This window comes from Cibotium barometz, chromosome 23, assembly GCF_041138505.1.
Source record: "Cibotium barometz isolate CiBa-2024 chromosome 23, ASM4113850v1, whole genome shotgun sequence".
NCBI classification, from domain to species: domain Eukaryota; kingdom Viridiplantae; phylum Streptophyta; class Polypodiopsida; order Cyatheales; family Cibotiaceae; genus Cibotium; species Cibotium barometz.
This window is the reverse complement of record NC_141068.1, coordinates 27591663-27617212: the sequence shown is the minus strand read 5'-3', so window position 1 is coordinate 27617212 and position 25550 is coordinate 27591663. Positions and strand designations below refer to the sequence as shown.

At 45.4% G+C, this 25550-nt stretch overlaps 1 protein-coding gene across 1 annotated transcript in view; it reads left to right on the top strand.

Annotated features, from left to right (window-relative positions):
- The window catches only part of LOC147625810 (chaperone protein dnaJ 15-like), an 85581-nt gene extending 71562 nt beyond the window's left edge, over positions 1–14019 (top strand). Inside the window, exon 11 of the mRNA XM_086817379.1 lies at positions 13464–14019. Within this exon, the coding sequence (XP_086673505.1) occupies positions 13464–13673 (210 nt within the window). The 3' untranslated portion in view covers positions 13674–14019. The remainder of the gene's footprint in view (positions 1–13463) is intronic.
- Positions 14020–25550: the final 11531 nt, after the last annotated feature.

Below are 25550 nucleotides of genomic sequence, written 5' to 3'. Positions count from 1 at the left end.
ATTCATGAAACCTGCTTCTGCCTCTGGTGAAAGACACATCAACTGACCTGTTCTTGTTGGTGCCACGCTAGTTGAAGAAGCCGCCAATGATGTTGAAGACTCTCCACCAAGCACCTCTTATGGATGTGAACATACATGGCTGGAAACTTTATCCTCTTGCCTGTCTTTACCTACTGTGGCCTTAACAGCTCCTTTGTTGGAATTATCCTTTCCCTTTTGGTGTTGGTGTTGTGTCCCTGGATTTGTACTATCCCAATTCTTTTATTGTTTTTGCAACTTGTGTTGCCAAAAGACTGCTATCTGGCTATGTGGGGCAGACAGCATACAAGCCAAGGCATCTGCTAATCTGTTAGCATGAGGAAAGCGTACAAGCTTGGAAATCAGCAAAGAAGCCCAGAAGTAACTTACCTCAAACCCTAATTATGCTCTCTTGATTCCATGGGCTGAACCCTAATCAGGTAGACAACACACACAGGTTGTTTGGAAAAGAAAATTTTACAAGAACCCTTGGCTCTTTGATACCAAATGAAGACCTCTTGGTGCTATGTAAGTGTTAACAGATAGAGAAATACAAGGAAGACTTGCAAAACACAATCATACACAAGTACACACAAGTACTATACTTGCATTAACTCCAAGAGCGCAAGCCAAATTATACAACATGTAGAAAAGGCTTTTTGGAAGTAGAAAGAGATCAATGCTTAGTTAGAAGAAGTGGAAGATGCTGCTATTTCCAAATGTTGGCTGTCTTCTATTGATTCCTGCCTTCAAAGTTCAATTGCACAGGCAAATCATTGTTTGGCCCCCTCACAGGGGAGGTCTTGGCATCATCGATCCTGCGACCCAGAGCTGAGCCCTTCTAGGGAAGCTCATTGTCCCTGTGTCCGTGGCCTTCAGCCAAGAGGAGAACCAAGGAATTACTTCCTTCATGAGCCGGAACCCCTTCCTGTGGAGGACAATTTTGCCCGGGATCAGGTGGTTCTTCAACGGCTCCTCTCTGCAAGATTAGCCCATCTTTTGGTGACAAGTTTGCCACCAGCCTCTTTTGGGAGGCCCTTCGCCCCTCACTCTTTCAAGAGCAGATTTCTTGTGAGGAGCATCTTTGGCAGGGGGAATGCTCTTACTTGCCTCCCCTTGGTCATTACCAAGGAGCACACTCGCACATAGCATGGGGCTGCCTCTGCCCAGGGTCCTGCCCAAACAGTGGGCTCTTGGCTCCATTTCAGAGCGCCCCCCCACCCCCCCCCCAACCCCTTGTGGAGCCTCACCATCGACTCCGCCATTCCACCGGAGTGGCAACCTCCTTAGCCTCCCCACTCGGTCCAGAATGGGTAGTTTTCTTCTTCTTGTGGCATGTTGTCTCCTCCTTGGTGGTCTTTGCCATGCACAGGGGATTGCCCCAGATGGCTTACACAGTTGGGAACTTTGGCCGCTTGCTACCTAGTTGCATCATATTTGACGAGGACTACCCCTCTCCCCCAACGGTAAGGGTAGTTAGTTTTGTAGGAAAACTCATAGCGGTAGTGCTAGGTGTGAACATGGGCTTATAAGGGGCACTTTTACCTTCTATATTGAAGGGCTTTTTGTCCTTGAACACCCGGTGTTAAAGGACACCGTATCCTTGGAAGCTCATCCATATCATGGCAGAGCAAAAGCAACCTATTGTGGCTACATCTTCATCTGAAGCATAGGGAAGCTTTCACTACTACAATTGAGTGCGTATGTTGAGGAGATTGATGGCAGATCTTCGTGGGAGTCAACGAACACCCACTCCCATTCTCAATGATAGAGTGAGTGCTATGGCCGTAGCACAGAATCACACCAAGCACATAGAGATAGATTATCCCTATGTTAGAGAGGCTACATGCATGGGAGATCTGTTTGATTTATTGTCCTACACATGAGAACATTGCAGATCTGCTTAATGTAACATTTCATTTCATTTCTCTCTCTCTATGTTCTTAGTATTCCATGTTGAGTTTCCATGGACAGTTTTGTATCACCCCTGTGAGATAGCTATGTTTATGTTTTCTTTTTGTTTTATTTTCCATTCCATGATGAGATATGCCATGGACATTATTGTATCACTTTGGTCTCATTGGCCCATTGGGTCTTTAGTAGATGCTTAATCTCTCTCTCTCTCTCTCTCTCTCTCTCTCTCTCTCTGCTTTGTGCCAGTAGTATCATCTTTATTTTTCATTTTCTGGTTTTTTATCCAGACATTGTATTAGATCCACCATGATGTAACTTTTTGGTCTCATAGGTCATTATGGCCTTTTGAAGATGTTAATATAACATTTCATTTCATTTCATTTTTGCGCACCCATGACGTAGTCCGCCTCTCTGCTTTGTGCGCACCTACGTGCCTCTGTCTGCCTCTTTGCTCTGCTCTGTGCGCACCCCCTTGCTTGCAGCGTGCCTGCTTGCTTTGTGCGTTCGCTTGTCTGTTCTGTGCGCGCCTCTCTGCTCTGCTCTTTGCATAGGCAGCCGCCTCCCTTTTCCCGCCCACCCTTGCTCAGGCCCCCAAGGTAGCAACTAGGGGGAAACATGTCTCAATCCCAAGAGGGAGAACATGATGGTGAAACAATCTTTCACACCCCCATGAAGGCACCAAATGCCTACCGCCACAAAGAAGATTGAGGGAAGGGATCATGTCCCCTAGCTCACGAAGGCTTGCAAAGATGGCCCGCCGAGATGAGGCTCTTTATGAGGAGATACAGTTGCACATAAGGACAAAGATGAGCACCATGCGATAGGAGCTTGGAAAGGAATGGACTGAGCAAATGCATGCCCAAAAGAAAGTGATATACGAAACGCTGAAGGAAGAGGTATATGTCCAATTGAAGGGAGAAATGCAAGCCCAAGTACGGGTTGAGATGGAATCTGCCCAAGCCTTGATGCACACGGAAATGAAAAAAGAGATGCAGAAATGGAAGGATGACATGCTCCGGGAGATTGGCACAACGGTCGCATTGTACGAAGGCACCTTGAAGACATGTATGGCTGACTGCGAAAAAGACATCACAGAAATGCAAAACACTTTGGAATCATGTAAGGCAAAAGTGGCTGCCGGTGAGAAGGAAATGCATTCATGGGCTGAAATTGCCAGTGCCACAAAGAAACAAATTGAAGAAGTCAGCCCATGGATTGAAGTAGTAAAAAAGCAGAAGGATACACTAGTCAATAAAGTAGAGGTGATGAATGCTACATTGGAAGAGGAAGCCAAGAGACGGGCACGTGCCTTACATGTCGTGTAGTTGGTTGGGAACATAAGGAAAATCCCCAAGAGGATGCAAAAGCTCTTGCAACAAAAATTGGAGCCACTAATGTACCCATTATTGGAGCATGGCGAGTAGGCAAAGATGAAACCGGGGCGAAGATATTGATCATCAGGTTTGGTGACTTGGAGAAGAAAAGGCCTTCCTCTCCAAAAGGATGGCCCTTAAGGGAGAAAAGGAAAGAGGGGAAATGGGCGGTATACAGAGATGGTTGAGTCATCATTACGGAGAGGAGGCCCGCTTGACGGTGCGTGGCCTATGAGACCGTGCGATTCACGGTGTGGAATTGCAATGGAGCCCTTAGAACAGATGCAGGATACTTTGAGGATACTTTCAGACACTGTGATATTGCTATGTATACGGAGACCCATCAGTGCACAAACAAGAGGCTTCTTGACATGGGGGGTTAGAGATGGGAATCAGTGTTCCACCCTCAGCCACTCACAGTAGGTACCAGAGGATCTGGAGGAGTGGCCATACTTTTCAGGGAGGAACTTCGTGACAAAATACATGTGGTACATAAAGATGCAGATGCGAGGTACATGTGGGTCCTAGTATGCGGAGAGGAACTCCGCGAGCGATATGTGGCGGTATGCTACTTTCCCCCAGTCCACTCCAGGTTTGCACCATCAAGAGAGTCGCCCTATACGCCACTATATGATGATATCATGAGGTTTTCCAGCATGGGAGACATATTACTATTGGGAGATGTTAATGCACGTACAGGCATAGAGCACACAGAGTTGTATGTTACTCAGGAGGCTATGTACCGAGAGATCACGGCAGAGAATGTAGGGTTGCAGAGATCAGCACAGGATGAGGGGGAGATTACAGATTATGGTAGGCATTTTCTCACACTCGGGAGTGCGCATGGGTTGGTCATATACAATGGCCTATCGAGATGGCAGGGATCAGATGCTCTCACACACTGGAACTCTAAAGGGGGAGCGAGCACAGTGGACTACTCGATGGGATCTCCTTTATTGATACCTGATGTGCGGGGTTTCACGATTTCCAGTCGGCCCATTGGCATAGCAGCCGATCGTGCATACCCGAGTTTCACACTAGTAGGTAGATCCTCGAGAGATGGGCCAGCCACTCATCTACCTAGGTACTTGAGATATCAGTGTACACGTGAGACAGTTGGGGTTTACCGAGATGCAATATCTAATGGCTTGTTTTGCTTTAGACCTGCATAGCCCTCTGGATGAGATTACGAGAGGATTGGTAGGTATACTATATGCATCCGCCTCATATGCGTTTCCTTGCACTATGATCCCTTCCATCCCCCCCCCCCAACCCCCTCGTAGCACTGCCCCACAAAACAGTTGGTATGATGATGAGTGTCGTGAGAAACGGGCACAACTAGAGTGTGAGATTGCCATTGTGACTCACGCATAGACATGCCAGGATGATCTTTCGGCGCCTTGTGTGGAGGAAGAAACGAGCCTACCTGGCAAAGTTAGAGGAGGAGATCTACCAACTCTTCTTGGGGAAGGACAACAAGAGGGCGTGGAAGAAGTTACAGGAGAGACAACCTGGTACTCTGATTACTGCACGTGAGGCATGGCATGCTTATGCTAGAGAGCTATATGATGCACCAGGACAACCCCCCACCCCCCCTCCACTGGGAGCTAGACCGGCTAGCAGCACCTTTTTTACTATGGGGATGGTGCTAGATGCGATAGACAGGATACAGAATGGAAAGGCATAGGATCATGATGGGCTAGTTGGAGAGCACTTCTCATATGCGCGCGATACTTTGGCTCCGAATATACGTGTGTTTAATCGTACCATTTGTGAGGGTTTCCCGGCAAGCTGGACAGAGCATATCATTGTACCACTCTTTAAGAGTGGGGACTCCATGGTACCACGCAACTATAGGATGATCATGATTGGTGATTACTTGGCCAAACTATATGGCTCTATATTGGAGTCGGAGCTGAGCCGCTAGGCAGAGAGGCATGGTCATCGAGCACAAGGAGGACATGCCGGCTTTAGGAGAGGATTTACTAGCTTGGATCACATACTGACACTTCGGGCACTTATTGAAGAGGGCAAGGCACAGAAGAGAAGGATATACGACTGCTTTGTGGGCTTCTGCAAAGCCTTGGATACCGTACCATGTGCCATGCTTATGCACAGATTGCATGACATTGGGGTACCTGAGGATATGCAGTGGGGGATATATGCTTTGTATGAGTCTGTGACAGGTAGAGTCCGAGCTCCAAGCAGACTGTCCGATATGGTGACCATCATGATAGGAGTGAAGTAGGGATGCCCGCTATCACCCACCCTCTTTGGACTGCACATTGATGTGGTCTCTGGTTATGTAGACAGATTGGGAGGCCCAGGGGCATGCTTGGCAGGGGTGTTGATACCATAGTCACAGGGAATGGTCATTTTTAGACTTGGGAATGTTGGGGATGGCAGCATCTTCCCGTTCCCATTCCCGTCCCATGTCACTCTATAGTCACAGGGAATGGCATTCTCAATCTTTTCCATCCCCGTTCCCCGTCCCCATTTCGTGTCCCATGTGACTATGGTTGATACCCATCTTGTTATATGCTGATGATATTGTTCTAATCTCAGACTCTCCGGAGGTATTACATAGACATCTGGATGCATTACAGGCATTCTGTGCGGATAGAGATCTGACAGTGAACCTTTGGAAAACCAAGGTTATGGTGTTTAACACCACACATGCATGGGTGACAAGATAGAGCCTCAGTTCACTTTCCGAGGGGAGGCGGTTGAGTACGTCAGGTCATATGTCTACTTGGGAGTTACTTTCAGTGGACCGTATTTCTCCCTGAAGGAGGCAGCATCAGCTAGATTAGCTGGAGGGCATGTACCCTTGGGGGCACTTGAGAGGCAGTGTGCACACATACAGTTTCAAGAGCCGCGCACCAAATTGTGGCTATTTGCTGCACTTGTCACACTGACCCTCTTGTACGGAGCTCCAATTTGGGGGCCCAACATACATCACAGATCTTAGAGAGGGACGGATGAGGGATGTTGGCAAATGGAGAGGCCACTGATTATGATGATTGCCCACATGATTTGGAGAAAATCATCGGTACCACATGAGATTGTTCGGGCTAAGCTGGGTGCCGCACCAGTAGTGACCGAGGCCCTATTCCAGGCAATTATCTTTTTACAGCGGTTATGGGAGCTCCCTCAGTAGAGGTACTCCCGATTGGCATTGACCTCATCCATACAGTTGGTAGAGGATGGAGATACTCATTGCTCGTATGCTTAGATGAGATCATGGTTTGACCTACATGGTTTGCGGATAGAGGCACTACCACCCTTTCAGTACAGCTTGGATTGTCCATTTTTGGATCTCACCCGCTCAGAGAAGAACTGCGTGATTAGGATGGATATCGTCATAGTGGACACAAAGATGACATGGACTAGTCCCCTTGAGCCCTTAGGCATGAAAATGGCTCATGACAAGAGCCATTTTCTACACCTCTCACCATATGATTTTATCACCCGCCCGGCGTACATGGATGTACACCTATCACATGGGATACATTGTGCCATTGGACAGATCCGGACCTCATCACACCAGCTGCGGATTGAGATAGGGTGATATGTGCATTAGATCTCGGATGACTGCATTTGTCAGCTATGCTACCAAGAGGCAGAGACAGAGGAGCACTACATTTGCCGATGTACATTATATTATGAGATCCGAGGGAGATATCACTGCCTCTTCCGAGAGGGTTTTGGGCCGTTACGTAGGGTCATGGAGTTTGAGGATCAGAGATGCTTGGGATTGTTCCTACTTGAGCTCAGGAGACACAGAGAGACCCTCTTGGTAGACAGGAGACCGAGCGATGATGCACCTAGACAGAGGATCCTGATAAATTTCTTTGGCACCGGCACCGGCACCGGCACCGGCACCGGCACCGGCACCAGCACCAGCACCAGCACCAGCACCAGCACCAGCACCAGTAGCCCAGCCCACGCTTCTCCTGATACCTCCTCCATCGGGCCATCAGGGCACCAACCACGCTCCCAGGGAGTCACCATTGATAGAGCAGTCGTCTTATGTCATGCTCGTCGGCCATGCCCACCAGGATCCCGACCACGACATCCTCACCATCACCAGATCAGAGTCATTATTGCTCAGCATCGGAGGCACCTACCTCGCTTCTACGACCTCTCCATTCTAGACAGCCCCATGGCAGAGATATTTGATCTCAGGAGAGGGCAGCACTTCAACTGATCAGCATACATGGATCTACTTGATATACATTTTCCAGTATTTTCTACTCATATCATCTAGGAGTCTTACTTATAGTTCTTATAACTGTAAGACAGTCAGTTTATTGTACTTTTCAGTTGCATTTGGTTTTTCTCTTTGATGAGACACCAACTTCACATGTACTCTCAGTTTTGGTCTCATAGGCCATTATGGCCTCTTAGAGACGTTAATATATCATTTCATTTCTCTGTGCTGTTTTTTGCCCCCATGTCCTGCATATTAGGGGTAAGCCTAACCCAACAGTTTCCATGACCCACGATGGCACATTGATCCCTATCCTTTCAAAGTTGCAGACAACCCTTCATGATGTCTGTGGCTTTGGGAGAATTGCCGCTTGGCTGGCGCTAGCGGGATCCCGGCGGCAGGTGGTAGTAGCGAGACCCCCTCAGCAAAACCAAAGTTATGCAGGATCCCAGTGAGTGGTAGCAGCAAGATCCCCACAGCAAACTGAAGTTACGTGGCATCGCCTTTTTTTGGTAGACGGCGAGACGGGTCGTCGCATTTCACAACAGCACTTCGATGGGGGTTTTCTCTCGGCGGTTGTGGGAGAGCTCTCGGTTGTGAAAGATGACCCTCTTCTTGTGGCTCCTAGCTCACCACAGCCTCACAGTCTGTACTTGGCTGGTTGTTGCAGGGAAGCCCGCACTATGCAGTTGGTGTGGGTGCCACAGAGGGCTCTGAAACACTGCCTTTGGGTCTGTTCACAGGCACAACAGATTGTGGCAGATCCTCTGTCTATTCAATTCCAAGGCCAACACCCTTCATTTCGTCACGTGGGGCAGTGGCCTGGGTGACTGAGGCGGGGGAGGATGGCATTGGCCTTGCCCTCCAGCTTCGACACTTCCCAAGTATCAGTGTTGGGAGCTCATCATTAGCATCTTCGCCTTGCATATTTGGCGTGCCAGATGCCACAAGGCTATCGACGGTTCTTGTACACAAGCCCCCCCCCCCCATGCATTGTTTGGCCTATGGACGGTTGGACATCACACTCTTCGAGGGAGATGGTGTTAAAGACATCATCGCCTTCTTGCTGGCTTCTTGTTTGGTGTCCTATTTTACCCTCTAGGGCTGACCATGTTAGCTAGAGGGGCTGGTCACCCCTCACATATGATTTCCCATATTATTCCCCATTTTATGCAGTCTTAGGTATTTTTCCCAGTCGTGGAGGATTTATTCCCTAGTCGTCATATGGGCATATATATAGCTGGCTTGCCTCCCTCATTTCTCACTGCTTGCTTAGCATTGTTTGCTGCAGTACCTCACATACGAGGTTTTCTCCCCTCTTGCTCGGGACCTGTATTCCTTTGGATGATGATATTGAGAGCAGGTTCTCACCTGTGTTTCCTCTCCATCTCTCTCTCTCACTCTCTCTCCTGTGTTTCCACTTTCCCTTCTTCCGTTGCACATTCTATTAGATGGGGGCGCCCTATTGGGGCAATTCCGATAGGATTCAGTAGAGGCGTGCAACATTTCTCCACATGTGGAACCAGGGCATTCCTTGCTACGGGCTTGGAGCACCCATCATGGCACGGAGGGCCTCCAGTGTGGTTGATCTCTCTCTCTCTCTCTCTCTCTCTCTCTCTCTCTCTCTCTCTCTCTCCCCCCCACACACACACACACACATACACACACACAAGGCTTGCCCCGATGTTAACTCCCTCTAAGAGCGGCCAGCTGAAAGATCGCGCCCTCTCTAGCTGCCCTAGTTGAAGGAGGAGGCCTAATTGATTGAACGAGGGAAGGAGGGAGGGGCCTATTTATAGTGCAATTTAGCGCCCACCCCACCCCCCCCCTCCTTTGCTGGTCGGCCTGCTTGACCAGCTCTGCCCCACTGCCTGTCTGGCTTGTCCACTACCCCGTTCAATGACTTTGGGCAACTCATCCTTGATGGCGGGCTGCCTAGCCTGGGTTTTGCTAGTGTGCAGGTGTGTCACACCATCCATGTGTGAGGCTTGAGCCAGAGCACCAGTGCTGACTCCCTGGGGGTCTCTACTCACGTGGAACTTGCATAGTCACAAGGGACGGGGGACGGTGACGGGGATGGGGACGGGACGGGGGACGGCCATAAGTAGGGAACGGGGACGGGGGAGGGAACGGCACTAAAAAAATACTTTTTTTTTAAAATTTTCTACTCTACACTTATTCTACTTTGGAAGTACATCGAAATGAGCACAAATTTACACTAAAATGGTAAGCTTTTGAGTCATATTAATAATTAAGTAGATACAAAATGAGTCATGACTCAAGAGTCACGAGTCAGGACTAAGCCGTAAGGAGGCAGAACACATGGACGGACTCAAATGAGTCAATGACAAAAAAGTGCTGAAGACTAGAGGCTAGAGGCTAGAGCTAAGTAGTAAGGCCCATGAATCATGATCCATGAATGATCATCCATGTGAAGTGCTCACCTCATGGTCATGGGTAGCTTGTGTCAAAGAAGCATCAAGCTCATCCTCAGTCTCATCCTCACTGCCATGCTGCTCTTGCACCTCATCCTCTTGTTGCTCTTCTTGTTGACTCATCTCCCACTCGGTGAAGGAATCTGTCTTCTTGGTCACGCTCTTGCAAAGCATTCGCAAGTTCGCGCTGACGAAGACAAGGTCATTGGCACGCTCTACCCCGAGTCGGTTCCTCTTCCTAGAGGCAATGTGGCTGTAGGTACTCCAAAGTTGCTCCAAGCAAGAGGAGTTGACGGCCTGGCTAAGTATGCGGATGGCAAGCTGCTGCAGCTCCGGTCCATTTGAACCAAAGTCCTCCCACCATAGAGCAGCACCAACTTTGGAGCGGTCAACCTGTGCATCATGATAGCCATAGGAGCCATGAAATGACCTGTACATCGAAAGCTGGTCCCTGATCTTGCGCCTAACCGATGCATCAGGCACAAGATGATCCTCCATCCAGCGCTCACCTCCCGGTCGCTCTCCTGCTTGTTGCCTTGGAATTCTGGGTCCACTACATAAGCTGCTGCATGCAATGGAGAGTAGTAGGAATTCCACCTTCCTAGACACAAGGCATGCGTATCTGTCTTCGTCAGGCATGAAGTCTTTTAACTTCTCTATCATGCGATCCATGGCCTCGTAGACCTTGCCTATGCATGGTTGCATAGCGTCTACAATCCTCAATAGGTGGACTACGGGCCTCACCATAGCATCTGTGGTCTTCACACGCTCCCACCAAGAGGTGTCATCCGCCCGTAGCCTACACTCTTGGCCAGTGTTTGTATGGGACTCTTGCATGGCGACAAACTCGTCGCTAAGGAAAAGCCCCCTCAAAGCACCACTACAATCCTTCAACCGGCCCAACATGAGAAAGTTGTAGGCAAACCGGGTGTCGGAATATTTGAGGAGAGAGAGACAGGACCTCTTGTTGAACTCAGGCCGAAGTCTTTGGTGGTTGAGGACAAAGGAGACCATGGTGTTGGCCTCCTCAATGAGCGGGTTGATCCATGGTAATGCTCGGATGTCCTTGAGGAGGTTGTTTAGGCAATGAGCCATACAAAAGGACACCGTGACATGTCCATACATACCTTGGAGAATAGCTCCCGCCGCCCTATTGGAAGGCTCCCCATCCGCAACAAAGCCCACTACATGCTCGGGGCCAACGATCTCCATGGTGGTAGCCCACTCCGCCGCAAGCACATCCGGGCTCTTCCCAGTGCTGGATGCATCATGAGATGAGATGAAGTACATCTCTCCGCGGGAATATGTAACCATGCCGTGAATACTCCTCTTGCGGGTGTCACTCCGTCCATCCACAATGAGGGAGACTCCGTTCCTCTCCCATTGCCGCTTTGTGTTGTCGGCCGCTTGCTCTACAATGCGCTTCTCCTTCTCGAGCAATGTAGTGCGCAAGCTCTCAGATGAGGGGGGCGTATAGATTGAGCCATACTCCCTAATCTTCTTAACTATGACCTTGAAGTATTCCGACCTATTCAAGAAAGTAATTTACTAATGAGAAGGGGACTAGGATGATGAAAACATGAATGATGAATTGGCAATGATCGATTGCACTTACCTAGCCGCTTGAAAGGCAATGTGGTCGTGGAAGAAGCGGGCCACCGCCATATCCACCTTCTCCTTCAACTTGAGGTTCCAATTCTCCCCAAGTGTAGATTGTCGTCGTGGGCCACGTAATGGTTGAGAGGCCGTGGAGATGGAGGGTGCCGGCGTCGTGGTTCCGACTTGATGGTGAAGGTGATGGTGTGCATGATCCCGATCCACCACATGGCTCCATTGTAGAGGCTTGAGTTCCTCTCCCCATCGTCGCGGGATCCACGGCCACTCGTGGTGTCCTTCTTGTCGCTTCGACCGCCTCGTAGACGCTAAGCTTGTCAAGAAGTTCCCGTCTCTTCTCGGGCGTGATATTCGTGCAAAACTTCACCTCATGCCCACTCTCATGCAAGAGGTGGGCTCGCACTTTTTTGGCGCCACCCGTTCGCCGGTACGGGCAAAGCTTGCATACCCATGGCCGAGAACCGCCTCCAAGAGCGGATGGGGTGTAGTTAACCTCCTCCCACCATATCCATCCCGTTGTCCTTCTACGGGAAGTCCCGGCACGTGAGGAGGATGCCATGGTTGAAGATGGCTTGACTCTTGAGCCTTGAGGAATGAGAGAGAGAGAGAGAGAGAGAGAGAGAGAGAGAGGCCTAGAGCCTAGAGGCTTGGAAGTTGGAAGACTCAAGACTCAAGAGGCTTGAGAGAGAGAGAGAGAGAGAGAGAGAGAGAGTCTAGATAGTAGGGCGGCAGCCCGGGGGCCTTGTGTGAGAGGCTTGGAACTTGGAAGTTGGAAGCTAGAAGAAGCTTGAAAGCTTGAGAGTTGTGTGTGCTTGTAGCCTTGTAGAGGCTTGTTCTTATATAGATAGGCAAGAGAGAGAGGCAAGCCTCAAGGGCAAGAGAGAGAGAGAGAGGGCCAAGCCTCAAAGGCTCAAGGGCCAAGGCCCAAGCAAGCGGCGGCTGGAAACAGCTGGAAATGCGACTGCAACGGCTATAAACGGCGGGCGCAACGGCAGAAAAACATGCAAACGGCTCCTTGCCGTCCCCTCACAGAACTGTCCCCCACCGGCTTCCCTGTTCCTGAGGCGTCCCCGTCGCCGTCCCCTGTGAGAAACGCCTCTTAGGGGACGTCCGTTCGTCCCCTGCCGTTCCCGTCGCCTGTCCGTCGTCCCGTTTTGGCGTCCCTCCGTTCCAAGCAGTCGTCCCTTCCGTCAGTGTCCCAGGTTCTTAAGATCACCCTTTGATTCTCAAGTGCTGCTTGTCACCCTGTATCCACTCCTAGCACCACCAATGAATGACAGGTCCAAATTCTGCTCACCATCTTTGTTGGAGGGATGGCCTCGATGATCTGTGGCATGTTGCACCAAATGTGCCATGCTGTTACCTGGGTTCTTCATTCTGTCATGGGTAGGCCATACTTTATGATGCTCTATTTGTGGTGCTAGCCCTTGACAACATGTTCCCCATTAGCCCATGACTAGAGTCTTCCATTAGATTAATGCACTTGTCTTTTGGTCCTATTAATCACTCAGGTGCACCTGATGATGCTCTATCCAGTACGATAGCTCTCAATGGACTGTCCTCGACGAGTGGACTGCCAGCGCTTGTCCTGTCTCAATGGTCCTTGTTTTAGCTCTGCAGGTAATGAAGCTCACAGCTTGCCTTCCAGTTGAGATTGAGGGAGCCTGCTTCCTCAGACTTGACTTGGGGGGCATTCCATGTGAGATCTTATCCAGGCACCTTTTTGGGTGGCTTCAGAGAGAGCACACTGCTGGAAACTGCTGCTGTAAGTCCTCACTGTACACTCATTAGGGCTGGTAAAAGTAGTGGATTTTCCAGTTGTTTAAGGTTAATGTCATGTTCTAACAGTATCTACTATTTATCTTACTTAGTTCTCTCACATGTGCTTGTTTGCAGCTTGACGAGCTGCTGAAACAACGGGATATGGTTCAGTCGTCTTTTTCGTGCTCTTCGCTTCTGAAAAGAAGCATGAGCAGTACTAACATGAAGCTTTCAAACGAGGACACAAAAGGAGATTCTCCGTTGTACAAAGAAGAGATGCATTCAGACAAAGAAAGATCACATAAGAAGAAGTGGTTCACTTTTAAAGCTGAAAAGAAGACCTAATGATGCATTTACTATGCATGTATCTTTACTTTTCCAAGACTGCTTTATTCTTGGCAGATATTTTGGAAGAACCAAGTTTAACAAAGCACTCACCTTACATCATGTTGCCGGTGGATGCTGGAGCCACAATCTTTCAACTGGCATGTATTGATGAGAAATATTGATTAAAAGAAAAAGGATTTGATTTAAAGGTATCAAGTAATCACTCTATAAATTGGTGGGGTTTTGTAAAGACTATTAATGTACTTAGATACTAGGACAACACCGGCTACCCAAGGATCAATGTATCATGCTAAATCATTGCCATTCCTTTTGACAAAGAGCTACATGGTAACCCTTCAGTATACAGAATCATTGCCATTCCTTTTGACAAAGAGCTACATGTGATAACCCATCAGTATACAAAATCATGGCATCATTCTTGTTGGCAAACATAACACTACACCAAGGTACAACAGTTTTCGGGAAAGGTGTGCCTCAGCTTAACTTCGGCCAATTGGAAATTCAAAATGGTCGGTTGAGATCGTTAGCTGATTGGAAAAAATGCAAAAAAAGTGTAAATTTTGGCAATTTTCACCATATTTTTGGCTCTGTGAAAGATGAAGAGAAAATGCTTATGCTTCCCAATCCCTCCCACCCCAACACTAAGGTACAGGTCCTCTTGGATAGTGTAGATCACTGCACATCTTCTGAATATATGCTTATTGTCATCCAATGAAATTATTTGAAATCTAATATGAAATTGTCTTGAGTACTCTTCCCAACTATGAAGTCTCGGCTACTCTTTTTTGCTATTGCGAACTTACAAGGTAGCCCACTTTCACATGCTAGCTTAGATCGCCATAAGGGTTGTAAGGTTTAGATGCATCGGTTTGCCAAATCGCTTGAATGCGCAGATGATCTCCACCATAGCTGCATTTCTCTTACAATCATTTTTTTGCATACTATCCTAACCATCATTGCTCACAAACCCATGAAATCACTATATGCACCATATTTGCATTAGTTCCTCCATCTCATAAACCCCTCATTGATAGACATGGCAATCACTGAATATCTATGTTGTGCTACGGTGCCATGGGTACGTAATGGTTATGTCTATTGAAGGGATGTGGAAAAGAATCAATGATAGTTTGTGTTGAGATATCGAGCTCATCTAGTGAGGTGGTGGACACTGATGACTTGCTTGGGGGATAGGCTCCACACGTACACCACTGGCATGGTTGGTGAGATCATGGCCAGTGGGATGACAGGTTGTATGACAGCCTTTGTGGAGACTGGAATAGTTATAGCGCCAGCTCATTTAGTTGGGTTCACACTATAGAGAACCCTAGTATGTATTTGGTTGAATACTTTTTCATATTGTGTGTACTCTTATCTTTGTATATGGTGTGTTGAGTGTTGTATGAAGAAGAAGATTTTCAGCCTCTCATCGTGTGTAATTTTTTTAAGGGTTTTATGAGTGTGTTTGCAAGAGCTTAAGCTCTTTTTTTCCCTGCATCTTCTCATGGTATCAGAGCCTGGTTCATGCTAAGGGTTGAGCTGCAAGCAAGAGAAACACATGAAGCAGTACGAGAGTAAGAGCTTCATCTACTCTTTCTTATTTGTGTTGGCGACGACTACATCCTTGTTCGAGAGCTCTACGGGAGGCACCAACAAAAGATCTTTGATTAAGGAGCTTTTTTTGCGGGAGTAAAGCTACAGGGCAACTATGACGATATTTTTCGGGCCAAAAACGCGTTTTCGGCGTGTTAGGATCTCCGTTTTTCAAAAAGCAGGCGATTTCGAGCACTGTGGGTAAGTCATTGTTTCTATGCAGAACTCTGTTTTAAGAACTGCAGGAAGACAGATTGGTTGTGCAGACATTGTGTGTACTGCAAGGAGGTCAACAGTTGTCATTGGGTGTATGTATGCACATTGAGGTTACTGGTTGTGACATTTGAGTCTACTACAATACCGCTGCAAAAAATACAGCAGTTTGTGCAAGACAAACCAAAGTGTTGTTTTTGGTAAATTTGTGTGTCTGACAAGATGTCAAATGATGGCATAAATCAGATTGTTGCTGGGAAGCTTGATAAGAACAACTTCCATGCTTGGAGATTAGGTTGACGAATTTCTTGATGGGAAAGGGTTATTGGGACTACATAGAAGGTGAGCATGAAGAGGTACCGGAGATACCGGAGATCAATTCGACTGCTGCAGATGTGAAAGACTTCAAGGATTGGAACCAAGGAGCCAGAAAAGTTATGTATTGGCTCTCTATCAGTATACATGACACCATGATTGGGCACATACAGGATGCCAAGTCTCCCAAGGAGACGTGGGACACCTTGGTAAAACTCTATGAAACGAATACCAAGGCACGCAAGATACAGTTGAAGAATGAACTTCATATTGTGGAGAAAAAGAGTGTCTGTGAATAACTATGCATTGAAGATAAAGGGTATTGTGGAATCCCTTGCATCTATTGGCTTTTCAGTAGATGATGATGATAAGTTGGAAGTCTGTCTACGTGGTCTCGGGCCACAATACAAGGCATCCAAGACGTCTATTCAGACTTAGGAAAACATTCCCAATTTCACAGATTTGGTGTCTGTTGATTATAGAAGAGAAGAGCTTGGGTAAAGACCAACAGTCTTCACAAAACAAAAACAGTTCAGAGCAACAGGCTTTTACACAAGTTCAGGAAGAGGACGAGGTAGAGGAGGTCGTGGACGCGGCCAAGGAGGTGGCCGAACAGGTAATCAGAATTATGGCCAGCAGCAGCAACAACAGTCTCAGAATTCACAACACGTAGGTGGAAGAGGCTAATTCAGAGGCAGGAGTCAAAGAGGTCGTGGAAATTGTCAAAGGTAGTATAATGATACACGTGGATGCTTTTATTGTGGTAAGCCTCGACATGTGCAGGCAGATTGTTATAAGAAGCAGGCTGACATGCAAAATGGAAAATTTCACCAAAATAACTATGCATCCTTGAACAGAAACAATGAGGATAATGAAAGGTTATTTGTTATGCAGCATGTCGTTAATGCCATGTCTGAAAATGTTGAAGCAGCACATAAAGATGATATATGGTACGTTGATTCAGGTGCTTCGAATCACATGAGAAGTCATGGGGAGTGGTTCAAGGAGATGAAAAACCTTGAAAGACCAGGTTTTGTGGAAACAGGGGATGACACTGCTCATCCAATTGTCCATGTTGGAGATGTGTCATTGTCTATGCAGGATGGCAAAGTGAAGTACCTTGGAGATGTACTTCATGTTTCGAACATAACAAAGAATCTGGTTTTAGTTGGCCAGATGATTGAGCTGGGTTTGCAGGTTCGGTTGAATTTTGATGGTTGTTATGTTGAAGACTTTAAAGACAAGTGCAGGTTGGTTGTTGCAAAAGATAACGGAGTGGACACAATGTTTACAATGAATGTAAACATGCCTGAAGTGAGTGCTGCGATGTTTGTAAATGGTTCAGGAATTGTTGCACACAGACATTTGGCATAAAAGAATTGGACATGTGAATGTGCAGAGAATGAAGTCTATGTAGACTAAAGGAATTGTGATAGGGCTGTCAAAGTTTAAAGTTGAAGGTATGCAGAAAATATGTGAAGCATGTCAATTTGGAAAGCAAATAAAGCATGTATTTTCACGTGACAGAAATGTGAGCAAAAATGCACTAGATGTTGTGCATTCAGATGTATGGGGTCCTACGAAGACCATGTCTATGGGAGGCTACAGGTATTATGTGACATTTATTGATGACCACACAAGGAAAGTGTGGGTATACTTCATGAAGGAGAAGGGTGAGGTGTTCACTCATTTTCAGAATTTCAGAGTTATCGTTGAAAAGCAAAGAGGAACATATGTAAAGTGCCTAAGGTCAGATGGAGGGGGAGAGTACTTCTCCAATGAGTTCTTTGAATTTTTGAAGAAGAATGGTATTTGGAGACAGTTTACATGCATATACACTTCGCAGCAAAATGGAGTTGCTGAGCGGAAAAAGAGGCACATTGCTGAGATTGCGCGAGCATTGATGGGAGAGAAGAATATGCCGCATAGCTATTGGACTGAGGCTGTTTCTACAGCAGTTTACATCATGAACAGGACTCCAACTGCAGCCCATACATGATGGAACTCCAGAGAAGAAAACCTGATTTGTCTCATCTGAAAGTCTTTGGATGCATTGCATATGTGCATGTGCTAGATGAGCTGAGAACTAAGCTGGATCCAAAAGCTGAAAAATGTGGGTTTATTTGGTATTCCCTTGAGCAGAAGGGATACAGGTGTTATAACCCTGCTACACGTGAGTTGAGGGTAAGCAAGGATGTTGTTTTTGATGAGATGAGCTGCTGGTATGCTGCTGAAAAAGAAGTTGTTGGGGCTGATGTGAGTGGAAATGTGGTTGCACAGAATACAAGTCAGCAATCACAGTCTTTGAGTGGACCAGGAGAGTCCTCATCTAGTGGTTCAGTTGATAGACCATGGAGTGGCATAGATTGATGCAACTATACCTAACCCACTAGATCATTGGTATATTTTTACATAAGTATTATCACTTGTGGTTGGGAGTTTTTTCTAGGACGAGCATGCTCCTTCAAGTTTTGGGATCCCAAAATTCAAAGGAGGAATGTTGCCTTCTACTCCATTCAGTCTAGATGGCAAAGGGAGAGATGTGATGTACAAGTGATTACATCGGACTCTGTGATCTATCCAATGAGAGTAGTGGGTTGCTCTGGGAAGCGTTGGTTTACTAACCCTTTCCCACTTATGGTTACTCATGCCACTTATGGCTATATGGTGGATGCCCTATCTGTTAGAAATACACCAAAATACCATGTGACTTGGGGATACGGACGTATGGTTCAGTAGATCTATAGGGAGCGACCATGCGCAAATCCAACCACTTGAAGTTTCTAGGGGATGTGCCTAGAGTGGTGGAGGTGCTTCACATTGTGGCTTGGCTAATCATAGTGTGTGGAGGGAGATATACATCCTCCACTTCCCATGGGTAGAGAAGGAGATGACCATGTTGTCAAAAAGGGTAGAAAAAAAGATTATCCACGTTAGTGTGAATGATAAGTTGAAGCTAATCAAGATGAAAGAGCATAGATCTGGGCTATGATCAATCATGGAGCTATGGAGGATGAAATCTCTCCATAATTGTGGAGTCTGAAGAAGAGAGAAGAAGGAAGCTTGAGCACAACAATGAAGAGCAAATTAGGCAAATACAAAATGATTGTATTATGTTTGAGATGAATAAGTCACCAAGTACAATATCCTTTTATAAGTATCAAAGCCTATCTTTTGACTCTAACTAAGGGGTAGTTCACACCTAGAGTGTTCACACCAAGTTGAGCAAACGATTAGCAAAACGTAACATTTTGGAAAAAAATCAATGTAGCACGTCAATGGATGCAAACCGGCCTAATTTTGCTCGGCTTTGGGAGTTTTCGATGGTGGCAAACATGCCGGTGCAATCCAATTTTTTATTAGAGGTCTACAACAGTTGATTCAAGCATGGACACTCAAACATTAGCATTTTTGATAAAGATGAGATTAACCTTAATTAAGAGTTGTTAATCTTATGTGTATGAGTTTAAAACTCATTAATGGGAGCTGTTATTACTTGGTTTATGCTTACTTTGCAAAAGCCCCATCATTTGGTGATTCAATTTTACACTCCAAGGCAACCTCTTCTTATGCACTACAAACAATCAATTATCTCTACTAATCAATGTTTAATCAATACTAATCGTAATATTTTTAGACTATTAAGGATTCAATGCCACCATTTGGGGACTTGTTATAGCTTTCCAAAGCTTCATCATGAAAAAGCCCCTTGATTTCTCCCTCCGACACTACTCTACAAATCATGGTATTTTTTACACAATTAATAAAAATTTACTTTTACTAATAACTTGATTAGTACTAATCATATGAGGTTTTTAGGGCCATTAGTGGTTCATATCTCACATTCAAGTTTTGCTAAACCTTTGTAAAGCATCAAATCAATTTTTTCCCTTGATTTGAAGGGTCAATTTGTTAATCCAAAATCAAGTATAAATTTGTATTAGCATTGTTTGGGACAAAGGGATTTTGAGCTTGAGTGCTTCATGTAACTCATAAATCATGATCATAAATCAATTATAGAAGGGCAAGACACTGGCCATTGATAAGGCTAAGACCCCTTTAAGCAAATTTAATGCATTATCATCTGAAAGGGATATGCATCATCATCATGTTAGGCTTCATGAACACATTAAGAACATGATCCATCTTTGCATACATGGATTTCATTACACGATGAAATAAAGAATGAAGAAGACCAAGGGCTACATCTCTACAATGACATAAAGAAGATCAAGAGCTACATCGACATTATGAGCTACATCAAAAAGATCTTCATCAACATTTTGGTCATTGAGAGGGGATTCTCCCTTTATTATGATCTACATCAAAAAGATCTTCATTAGCATTTTGGCCATTGAGGGAGGATTCTCCCGTTATTCAGTTTATATGTTGAGTCAAGGGTTCTTTGCTCGGGTTGTTCCCTAAAATTTGAATCTTTTGGACTTTTTAGAATTGTTGAAAAGCCTTGATGTTATAAAAGTCATAGGTGGCTTCCTAAACCAACGAAGGCCAACCCACGTATGGTCACCCCTCTATTCTAGGTGAAATGTAATCATAACTAGATGTCTAGCATTTGTCATCATAACGCGCATTGTAAACCACCATGAGTAAGACCTATAAGCACTAGGATGGTCACATCATAAATAGCATTGTAAACAATAACTAGAGCTAGCATTGACATTATAGTAGCCAAGGATAATAACATTAACTAGAGTTGAAAATACACTAAAATACCATGTGACATTAGGGATATGGGCACAACTTGGTGTGAACACTATAGGTGTGAACTACCTCTCAGTTAGAGTCAAAAAGATAGGGTTTGATGCCTATAAAAGGATATTGTACTTGGTGGCTTGTTCATCTCAAACATAATACAATCATCTTGTATTTGCCCAATTCGCTCTTCATTGTGTGCTCAAGCTTTCTTCTCTCTCTTCTTCACAACCCACAATCATGGAGAGATTACATCCTCCATAGCTCCATGATTGAATACCTATGGTGTGCTAACATGTTCGATATCTACATTGGGACCCTAGTGAGTCGAAATGAACTGATGTGACTAACCCTATGAGAACCATACATTTCTCCAACTACACTATGAATAACGCCAAGCTACTCATGCTTGGACAAACTGAGAGAGTTCCCACAGTTAGACCTCACTGCTGTGGGAGGCGTATGACATTACCCCCCATTCAAAAGAGATTTTGGTAGACACTCTTGCACTCGTATATCAGAAGCTAGATTTCCTACTTCTCTCGGCACCAACCATTGCAGATATATTTATGGCATGGATCCCTTTTATCCTAGATGCCCAACTCCATCTAAGATAATGTATCATTGCTTAAGGGAGTGGAAAGGAGCACAAAGGATTTGGGTATCTACAAGCTTACTATACAAAATGTAGACTTATGTTATCTAGAGTAAACACTTTAGAAGTTTCATGTCAAGCAAAGCAATTAAAATGTAGACATATGTTATCCAAAGTACACACTTGAGAAGTTTCATGTCAAGCAAAGCAATTAGCTTCTTCCCTTTAAGACAATTAACTTCTATGTTCTAAGGAAAATTAATTCAAACAACATATATGTCATTCTATATCAAAGAGTCTTATCTTCATTCGGTCTTCTTTCTCAAGGCATGTGGCTTCTACTTATTTTATGTGTGGTTCCAAAAGTCAAGGGGGACCTTGTGCCAGATGGCAAATGGCAAACTATGATGTAAAGCTCATAGAGATGAAGAGTGAGAAAAGTTTAAAAACCTTGATGGTAGAAAAGCAACATACAATACTCTTTGTAATAACAAAAAGACATCAATGATTTTGCAATCGATTCTCGCAAAAGATGAATAAGACGCACACAAGCACCATGTTTTAAACCCTAGAGTGAAGTACTTCATGTATAGATAATGTGAGTCTAGGAGTGATAGGTTGTTCCCTGTTGTTGTTATGGGAGCTCCAAGTCAATTGAATATAGAAGCCTTAATGCACAAACTGAAAAGATGCAAGGGAGAAGAGAGCTTGAGCTCTTGCAAGCACACACACACACTCACAAAACCCTAAAAGAGAACACACAAGGTGAGAGGCTGAAAATCTTCTTCTTCTTCACACAACACTCAACACACCATATACAAAGATACGAGTACACACAATATGAAAAAGTATTCAACCAAATACATACTAGGGTTCTCTATAGTAAGAACCCAACTAAATGAGCTGGTGCTATAACTATGCCAGTCTCTAGAATGGCTGTCACACAGCCTGTCATCCCACTGGCCGCATATCACCCATGATCTCACCAACCATGCCAGTGGTGTAAGTGTGGGGCCTATCCCCCAGGTGGGTCATCAGTGTCCACCGCCTCACTAGATGAGCTCGATATCTCAACACTCCCCCTCGAGCTCAACTCCATCTCATGTACACCAAGCGAAGCCCTGAATCTGTGGCTCCTACCAAAACCTTCTCTCTGACAAAATGGTAGTGGACGTCTATATGCTTCATGCGAGCATGAAAAACTGGGTTCCTGGCCAACTGTATACTGCTAATGTTGTCATAGAAAATGACAACTTGTCTATCCACTGATAGACCCAAATCTGTAAGTAGCTTTCTCAACCAAGCTACTTCACATGCTGCCATAGCAGTACCTCTGTACTCGGCCTCTGTAGTACTGGATAGAGCAACCGTAGGCTGCTTCTTGCTGCTCCAAGTCACAGCAGCAGCACTCCCCAAAGAAACCATGAAGCCACTAGTAGATCTTCTATCTGAGATACTACTAGCCCAATCAGCATCTGTGTATCCATGTACACATATCTCTGTTCCAGTTTCATAGAATAGTCCACAATGCAAAGTAGACCTCACATACCTCAGTATGCGTCTCAATGCATCCAAATACGGCTTCCGAGAAACCTGCATAAACTGACTCACCAACCCAACAACATAGCTCAAATCTGGCCTGGTGATCGTCATGTAGATCAAGCTTCCTACTATGCGCCTATACATAGTAGGATCCTCCAAAATCTCTCCTGAATCTACACTCAACTTGCCATTCTGATCCAATGGCATTGAGATAGGCTTACAGCATGTCATACCATACTTGGACAACATGTCATACCATACTTGGATAATATGTCCAATGGCACTGAGATAGGCTTATAGCATGTCATACCATACTTGGACAACATGTCCAAGCCATACTGTCTCTGCAGTAATCCAATACCATGTGGTGACCTAATCACCTCAATGCCCAAGAAATATCTGAGCTCCCCCAGATCCTTCATCTCAAACTTCTGTCTAAGCAAGATCTTTACATCAAAGATCTCTGCATCATGGTCCCCAGTAATGATCATGTCATCTACATAGATGACAACAAGCACAACCCCTCTATCACTGTGTCTCACATACAGCGAGAAATTTGCATTGGCTACATGAAAGCCAATAGTGATAAGATATTCAGAAATCTTGTCAGACCATGCTCTTGGTGCTTGTTTTAAGCCATACAAGGCTTTCTTCAACCTGCAAACATGCTCGGGGTGACTCACATCCTCGTAACCAGGTGGCTGCAACATTTACACCTCTTCTTGCAAATCCCCATGCAAGAATGCATTCTTTACATCCATCTGATGTAAAGACTATTGCTTTGACGCAGCCACTGCTATCACAACTCTCACTGTTGCCATCTTGGCAACTGGGTTGAAAGTTTCCTCATAATCAATGCCATATGTCTGTGCATATCCTTTGGCTCCCAATCTAGCCTTGTACCTGCTTATGCTTCCATCACTGTTATGTTTTACTTTGTACACCCACTTGCATCCAATGGCTTTCTTACCTTCAGGCAATTGCACTAAATCCCAAGTCTCATTTCCATATAGTGCATTCATTTCCTCATCCATAGCTTTCTCCCAACACGCATTTCCAACAGCCTCATCAATGTATGTGGGCTCTACAACCTATACAACTTTTGCGATGTATCCATAGTGATGTGCCACATAACCATCATAGGTAAACCTCTGCACAAAATTCTTCACTCTCCCAGATTTTCGCAGCTTTGCATTCATGGCTTCCATAGCCTTCTTTACACCAGGTGTTCTCATAGCTGGTATCCCAAGATCCTCATCAAGGCTCATCTCTGAGCCACTAGACTGTCCACCAACATGAGAATGCCTTGCAGAAATGCCAGGCATACTTAGGGGCTCAACCACTTTCTCTTTGTCTTTATGTGATGTACTAATCACATTTGCAGGACTAGTATTATGACGCAGCCTGTAATCTTTCGGTGACTCCCTTTGAGATGCTAGGTAGACGCCTCTCTCTCATCATCTGCAAGACTCATAAAATTCTTCCAGTTAGTACTGTTGCATTGTGTATCTCACCAAGCTTGGCCACCACTGTATATACCCTACTCTACCTAGGGCTCTGCCAAGATCATCTATGATAAGGTCGTTCCACATAATGGGTTTCTTGTAAACCTCATCTATTGAGCTTGGGGCTCTATGACATAAAAATATCCGCATAGCCTGGATAATGGAAAAAACCAGTGGAAGGATGGGGGATGGTAATCTACCTTAGAGAAAATAAAACTTGTGCCGTGCCTCCAATCACCGCTCTCACAAACACATGTAAGAAAATGGTACTTGAAGAAATCCTTCTAGGACAAAGGAATGCTCCACCTACTTGCAAAGAAGAGCTTTGCATTGGATTTCTAGATCGATGATGTCCAATCCCCCTTCATTGGGAAGGATAATAGTTCCCCAAGAAACTCTGGCCATGGTATCTAATGTGCCTTCAAGTCTTGACCATAAGAACTTGTGGATCACCCTATGGAACTATCGAATGCATCTACTATACATAACACCAACAAGAAGTGACATACCAAGCTGTGGCAAGCAACACATGGTTTACCATCATGGCTCTAGATGTTAGATCGAGCTTCTTGGAGCTCCAATGAAGGAGATTCTCTTTATGCTCAAGAGTACTGGGGCAACCTGTTGGGCAGGTTAATGTCTATCTAGACATGGCATCCACGATATCTGGTAGTGTGTCGTCTCTCAATCAATGTGAAGCCAACATTTGTGCCCCAATCAATCCTCTCAAGTGACCCAAAATCCGATGACATGCTAATTTATAAAGGCCTTTGGTTGCTGCTAGACAAAACTCTTCCAAGGCATTGTGAAATGAGAAAAGACACGAGTAAGATGCCTCAAGAAACATTGCTTTATCATTAGATAACTTAGATTCCAAAATCTCCTCCTTTGTGCATAGTGGAAATCTTAATCCAGATACTCTAGCATTGGAGAAAAGGAAAATGCTCAAATTTTCCGCAACAACGAGATACAATTGTGGAGCTAAGCGGCAGTCGTGCCATACGGAGCGAGAAATGTGGAAGCGCTAACCTCAACCTCTACAAGAGAACGTAGTGATGTGAGCCTCACTATAAAGGCAAGAGACACCTCTAATCTAATCTTGAGAAAATGCCATGCGTGCGGGATTACCCTTTGAGAAGTTCCAATCCACCCTATCATAGGCTTTCTCAAATTCAAGTAGCAAAATTGCCAAAGGCTGATTACTTGCCTTGGACCACTCTACCACCTCCCAAAAGGAAAAGATGTTATAAAAAATGCTTGTTCCTTGGAGGAGTTTGTTTTGTGTGTCATGCATGACTATTTGTAACATTGGCTACAATCTCGTGCTTACTGTCTTGGCAAGAATTTTGTATGCAGTCCCAAGCAATGTGATAGGCCTCCATTGTGGGCAACATTAGT